Genomic DNA, 7,817 nt, shown 5'->3' on the forward strand with positions numbered 1-7,817 from the left:
GTTGCAGAACGAAGTTCACACATGCAAAACGCACGACTAGAAGAGAAGTGATCAATTGTGTAACTCCACGTTCATCAAATCCTTATTTTTTTTAAAATTCAAAATCTGATATTATTAGAAATTAATTAATCATCTAATTAAATGTTTGATTTTAATTTCCCTTTTTAACTTTATTGTTCACAATATGATCACTAATTTCATTGTCTCCGTATACTTTTTCTTTCGGAATATAATCCTAGAATAATTTTTCTGTGAAAATAATTTTTTTTATTTTATTCCAGAAAAAAAAATCTATTTTCCTCCTAATGCATGAATAACCACTATTTGAGATTTTGAGCTTTTGCACGTGCGTCATATGTACTTACCTATACGGTACCATCTCTGAGAACTTGCGTCTTCTATTTATGGTTTTCTGTGTCAAGTAGTTGAAATCAATGCTCTCCAGGATACCAAGATTTTAACCAACAAGATTTGCCGATTCAAATGCCAATTCTTGTTGATCAAAACCACTATCAATCTAACCAAGTTGAATTTGTCTAGTAATTAGCTTACTAGTTCATTTAAACAAATGTCGAAGGTTCAAATTCTGCCTTGTGCATACAGCAATTCATTAGCCAATAACAAACTCTTAAATGAAACTCAGTACTACAACAGATTAGTCATTGACCTACCGAATTTAGAAATACCATAAAAAAAACTAAAAAAAGCAGGAAAAATCACTATCAATCCTCTACAGTCTCCAGTCGTTGATGAAACTATGTCAAAGTTATATACTTTGTCAATCAGACTGAGTAAACTTTTATCCAATATATATACACAGAAATTTGTTTAATTGTAAAGACTTTTTTTTTTCCAATTTGAGACAAGAGTTTTGTAGTTTTTTAATAATTTTTAGACGTATATATAGAAAATATTCGTCTATTTTTATTTCTATTTCGGTATTTTTGTCTCAATAAAATTCAAGCACAACGCAACCTAATACTAATTACCAGGACCATGACACACCCAACATCTTGCGGCTCCATTGCAAACCTTATTACCAAATAGGACATAAAACCATGACTTAAAAATGACATGAATATGATACGTGACTTTTAGAAAAATTTCAGCCACACGGTAGAGTGGGAGACCAATTGTCCAATAGAAGCTCCAGAGCAAAGTGAATGTTATATTTTTGTTCCCCCATTCAAAACATGACAACAAAACGCTAATATAAACACAAACTCTTCTCAATAATTCACATCTAGACAATAAAAGGCCGCAAAACGATCCACCTCCCACATTTTTCAACATTTCAATAGGAAAAAAATATCCATCTAAATAAATACATCTTTATTCCCCACATGGTACATTCCATGTGGTATAAAGGATTGTTTTCATGGTTTTGTGGAGGGTGGGGGGATCCTATGTATTTCACATAATTATAATTATAATGTATACAGCTATATATAAAATTACATTTGTAGACAGTCACATCATGACTGAAATAATAGTCAATATACAAGAAATTCAAATAGCAGGATGCATGAAGTGAAAGCGGGAGCAGTTATGATTTAGGAAGCCCTATATAAGAAAGGCACTAATGTATGTATTTGATTCATGTTTCTTTTTCCCTGTGGCTTTGGTTGAGTGAAGTTAAATAACAAGCTGGCTATGGGGTTAAAAATGAAGCCAAAATTCACCTTACAGGAATATACAAATGTTGTAAGGGTGAGCTCATGCTACAGAGATATAACTTCACTGGTTTCAGCCGAATGACCATCAAAAATCATACCTCAAGTTCCACTTCACACTGGCAGCATAATAGAGACAGCTCTTAATTGTTCAGGAACCTGTCTGCAATGACTGTAACGGGAGAATAGATTCTTGCTTGCCACTGATAAAGACTGAAAGCTCCGTTGGTGCAACTACCAGTCTTAACCACTTTTGTAGCTCTTCACCCTCTACTTTCTCTTTTTCTGAAGAACAGGTATTATTAGCACACCAAAATATATACTTGATGTTCACATTGCAAGTTCATATCATATATAACTATAATATGCAGAGTGGAGTGAAGTTCAAAATCTAAATATGCAATTTAATAGCCTGAATTTAAACAGTATTTGGGAGGCAGAAGAAGACACCAAAAGATATGCAATATAAGATGAAAACATGCATAAAAAAAACCCTATCAAGAGCACCCTGATAAACAAAAATATCCAAGCAAGGAAACCATAAATGAGACAACAGATATCAAATATGAAGCATGCACAGCCTTTATCATGTTCAAAGAAAAATGTATAACATAGTTCCAGAAATCATCACAAATCATTCATCCAATCACCAAATATAAAAAACAGCAAGTAGCTTTACCTTCCAAATGAGCACCAAGACCCTCCAAGACAGTAGGATTAGCTCGCACAATGGAAAGTGATACATCCAGCGCAGACTGCAATAATGCTTTCACCTCTCTTTGGACAAGGTCAACAAGATGTCCCTGTTGTAGTCAGAACTTCAGATTAAATATGCATACAGAACCTAACGAATTGGAGATGAGATAAAAAATAAAGTTTATGAACTGCAGGACCTGATCCCTTCCCCAAGGAACTGCACCAGACTCATCCAGTCCGCCATTAGAAAGGGTGGCAATTGACACGGGGCCTATACTCTGACTTAGGCCATATTCAGCTATAGCTTTGTATGCCATGTCAGTCGCTCGTCGTATGTCATCAAGTGCGCCTGTTGATACCCGACCAGAATAAACCACTTCTTCTGCTGCACGCCCTCCAAGAAGAGTCACCAAGCGACCACGCAACTCATCAATGAAAAGCAAGTATCTGTCCTCATTTGTTGGGGGAGTATAAGTAAAGCCTAAAGCCCCTCCGGACCTTGGCAATATACTCAGTTTCTGAAAACATACATAGGACAGGAAGACACTGAATGACAATTAAAAGAAACTATTAATATTTGGTTCACCAAGATTTTTCCCCTTTTTTTTTATTTATTATTACCCTAACTTTATGTAATTTTAGTTGCTATCTAATACCTATTCTCCTTTATGCAATTTTAGTTTCACTATCTAGTACCTATGCACTAGAAGTCTAGAATCACACAAATCATACATAAAAAGTACCAGTATATTAATTCTTAGTAGAAATCATGTGCAGATGCTAATACAAAACTCTATCCTCCAAGAATGAATCTAAGTGACATCCATATTTATCTCGTACAGTTTGATTTCTATTATTCTACTTTCTAGATTAGTGTGTTTCACACTTCTACAGAAAAGAAAAGGGGAAAAGATGTGTAATAGGACAAATAGGGGATTATAAAGATGTCAAGTACTTTGTTTTCTTAGTACATCATCTTGGATTCAAGTCTTGGAAATAGCAAAAAACAATTTTATGAGTATATATAAATAAAGGATATGTTAGGAAAACATTGTGCACCAAATCCCCTCCCAATCTCTCATATATATAGTAGTAGAAGTAGAAGTAAAATAGTAGATAAGGAGATTGAAACATTTGATAAAAATTTCATAAAATTAGCTAATCATTATAATTAATGGGAAGGAATTGCAAAAATATAAGATTGACCAGCTTGACAAAAACTAACTCACTACTTCAAATTAATTTTTCATTAAAAAAAAAAGACTTCAGAGTGAGAATAACAGGAGGCAATAATTGCATACACACAACACTAATCTATTAACAAAATGAAGCACAACCCTCAATTTATACCATGTTTAATCTGCAGAGCAAGTGAAATTTACTGTGATAAATCTATACTTTGGTCTAATTTCCCACCAAAAACAAATGAGAAAGAAACGAAAATGAATACCCACACCCCTGATTCCACCGACAAACAAAAATAAAATGAATTGTGATTACAATCCAGTAGATTAAATATATCATAATCAGAGCCTCTACATACTAGAAATCATCAATCATTAGACTGATATCACAGATTTCTCAAGAATAAATAAAATTCAGATAGTGTCTTAAGTCCGAAAAGTCAAATAGGCAATTCTATGTTACTAATTTTTAAGCACAATATGCTTATCCATAATTACAATTGCATATTTGAATCATGAAAAATTGAGCATCCTCCACGGCTTACCTCAACACGTGGCTGACCAGGAAGAAGATTTGCAACTGCAGTGCCTACTACAGCATGACCAGCTTCATGTCGTGCAACTACAGCCTTCTCACTTCCTTGTAACTTAGCAGTCTTCTTCTCTATGCCCTGAAACAAGTAAATTTGGTTGATTTTCTCTGCAATTAATAAACTAAGGTCGCATTTATGTACATAAAATTTTAAGTTTAAAAGGTTCTTTTAAAATTACAAACTGCATGTAACATATAAGTGGCCACCGACCACGAGAGGTTGTGACTTACAGCTATTGATCTTTCCACAGCATGGATGAAATCAATCTTCTCCACAACAACTTTATTCTGCCTTCCCGCCAGTAAAGCAGCCTCGTTTACTAGGTTTGCAAGGTCCGCTCTTAAATGATTAATGATATGATACACATGTCAAATCAGAATTCCAACTGCCTCAATGTTTTTAAATGGGGAAAATGTACAGAGGTAAGAGCACAATTACCCCGTGAAACCAGTGGTCATAGAAGCAATGTCGCCAAGGTCAACATCCTTGGCCAAAGGAAGTTCTTTCTTGGAAGCATGTACTTTTAGAATAGCTTCCCTACCGATCCTGTCCGGTGTTTCCACCTAGAGAGAAATTTATCAGAAATAAGTCATTTTTGCTATAAGCATGCAAAGTTACGAATTTTTTTCTAATATCAGCATAAATATTGAAGTAAAGCACTAAACTATAATCCACACCATAACTACACGGTCAAATCTTCCTGGTCGCCGGAGTGCAGGGTCTAAGACATCTGAGCGATTGGTAGCTCCAAGAACAATCACTGCAGAGTTGCTGTCAAACCCGTCCATTTCCTGCAATGAAATTATAACATATTAGCCTTGTCATGAGAGTCTATCTTCCCACAATTACCCTAAAATAAATAATAATAATAACATCAAAGGAATGCTAACAGTGAGCAACTGATTCAATGTTTGTTCTCGTTCATCATTGCTGACAATGCGAAATTTACCATCCCGACTTTTGGCCACAGCATCTATCTGCATGCCAAAAGAAAGTTCTATTGGTTGATTATTAAATGGTAGATATTGAATAAACCACCCTTTCTCAATCAAAATTCATTTACAGACCTCATCAATAAATATTATGGATGGAGCTTCCTTCTTTGCCCTTGCAAAGAGATCTCTCACACGGGAGGCACCCATGCCAACATACAACTCTACAAACTCACTAGCAGAACAACTTATAAATGGCACATCAGCCTCCCCAGCCACTGCTTTTGCTAGTAGAGTCTTACCTGTCCCAGGAAGACCCACCTGTAAGATAAACCAACAGGTATTTACTATCTGGATCTTGAACTCAAGTAATACTACTAAATGCAGTGCATAGCTATAAACAGCTCACATATGATGTGTAAGCTGATATGTAAAACGGAGAAAACATGGTTCACAGAAATACAGTAGATAAATCTGTTGGAAGTTAGCCAAAAATATTCTCATGATGAGTTTCACATATTTGGACACTTCTTCAAGCAAATAACCAAAACTAGATAGTATCTTCTTGGCAGACTGCCAAATGCTTTACATTGGGATCAAGAGTTTAATTTTCATTATGTATCTCTTATTAGATATTTCAAGCTAAGACTCACCAAGAGTACACCCCGCGGGGGACGAGCTCCAAGCCGTATATATCTATCGGGATTTCGAAGAAATTCCTGGCAAGTGAAAGCACAATAAAAAATTACATTCCTACATCACCAAAAGACCTCAATAAAATCAGAAGGTTAATTACATGAAAGAAAGGCTCTCATACACCCTACAAAATTAAGTGATAATAATGGGCGGAAGAGAGGCCAGCTTACCACAATCTCTTCTAACTCCTCCTTAGCCTCATCAACACCGGCGACATCAGCAAAAGTGATAGATTCACCTTGTTCAGATGACTTTGTACCAGTAGAAGTTCCGGATTTGCGGTTTCTAATCTGTCCAGCTGTGTGCTGTACATAGCATACAAGTACTAAGAAATAAGAATAGATAGAGTCTAACTGTAGGCACTCACTAGTTGATTGAGAAGGCCCAAGAAATTGAAAGAGGGCAATAAATACAAACTCACCTGAGAAAAGCTTACAGGGAATCGGTGGAGAAGCCCTGCTAGCACAGCAACATAGAACATTGCTATCTGCAAATATGGGAGCGAAAAATCAACATGACAGAGTGATAAGTCCGGTCAACTAAGGAAATTTGTAATGAAATGGAATAGGAAACTATATAACTTACACCACTAAACATTATAGAAAATATAAACAAAAGCAGGATACTAAAAAAATAGAAAGAAACCCAAATAATATTGAAGCATGTTTAACAAATTTGAGGAGTATTATGTTATGTAAGCTTATCTAGCTGATGAAGCAAATGTAACTCCAAATAAGCAAAAGTATTCACTCTTCCAGAAATCACTATTTCAAAATTTCAGATACAAAACCTAGTGTCTAATTAAATCATGCAGATTGTAATGTCTCCACAGGTAGGCAATAATTGAAGAACTAATAAGAACTTCTAGTTAGAGTCAAGCTTTGGCACCCAGTCGCACAGTTTTTAATAAAAATAGCAATTGGAGAAAGAATCAAAATGCTTACTCAGTTACTCCTCTTTGGTTCATGGAACCTTTGCTCCAAATAATTAAACAAACTTAAATTTATCTATTTATTTATGAATCTCTGATAGTCTTAATTAAATTCAGTTGAGGTGCAAGTGTGCAACCACTAACCATAATAAGCAAGTAGCCAACTTCGCACAGCAAAAGCTAAGAAAAACCACTCTAGCAAGTGCAACTCGCTTACCAATGCCGAGTTAAAGAACCCTCCGGACCGCTTATCCGGCGACCCAAACTCCACCTGATTCTCCAGCATCTTCTCATAAGGAGTCCTAATATCACTAGGCCTAGTGGTGGTGTAAACAATTCTCTTAGTTGGNCACCAGAAGAAGCAACTTCACTACTACCATCACTCCCAGTAGTTCCAACCTCAGGCTTCAATTTGAACATGATGTGCACCCCATCAACCTCCACCTTCTGAACCTGGTCACTGTTGATTTTGCTCAAGAACTCACTATACGGAACACTCACGAACGAGGTTGCAGCCCTAGGTTCGGACCCAGGTAATGGAATCCCTGGCCTAAGCAACCTCATAACAAACACCACAATCCCCAACTGAAGAAGCAGAACCCCAATCTCCTGAGCCTGAACTATCGGTTGCCACCGCCACTTCCCTCCGCTGCCACCGCTGGCGCCTTTAGACCCCAACCACCACCACCACCACCCTCCCTTCCCCTGCTGCTTTTCCTTCCTCCTGTTCGAGCCGGACCCCGTCGCCGTCTTCGATCCCTTGTCGCCGTCGCCACTCTTCTCCTCGCCGGAACTCGCGGCGGAATCGCTCTCTTGGCCACTGCTAGCCCTAATCCTATCGTATCCCCTCTTGAAATCTCCCCAAACATGGAACCTCAACGAATCGGTCGAGAAATTAGCGTGCCTAGTCGGAACCCTAGGCTGTCCCGAATTGGGAGCGAAACGTGTCGACGTCACCGCGTGCCGAAACGATGTCGCCGTGTGCCTCCGCCAGCGGTGGAAATTGGAGTCAGAATTCAAGTAAAGTTGGGTGTGTGTTAATGGAGATAAGTATTCCAACGCAGACATTGCAATACAGAGGGGGAGAGAGAGAGAGAGAGAGTTGGAAATCA

General features: G+C 37.3%; 1 protein-coding gene across 1 annotated transcript; it reads right to left on the bottom strand.

The window, feature by feature from the left end:
• Positions 1,252-7,817, bottom strand: LOC107608904 (ATP-dependent zinc metalloprotease FTSH 9, chloroplastic; the record flags this gene model as incomplete). The annotated part of the gene is given in 14 exon segments (XM_016310681.2): positions 1,252-1,958; positions 2,353-2,476; positions 2,567-2,887; positions 4,099-4,224; positions 4,377-4,485; positions 4,585-4,709; positions 4,824-4,937; positions 5,037-5,123; positions 5,214-5,399; positions 5,732-5,797; positions 5,945-6,079; positions 6,196-6,261; positions 6,923-7,054; positions 7,056-7,817. Coding segments are annotated over 14 exon segments (2,443 nt in total), but the record flags the coding sequence as incomplete, so codon positions are not given.

The sequence above is a fragment of the Arachis ipaensis genome, chromosome B07 (genome assembly GCF_000816755.2).
Source record: "Arachis ipaensis cultivar K30076 chromosome B07, Araip1.1, whole genome shotgun sequence".
Lineage (NCBI taxonomy): Eukaryota > Viridiplantae > Streptophyta > Magnoliopsida > Fabales > Fabaceae > Arachis > Arachis ipaensis.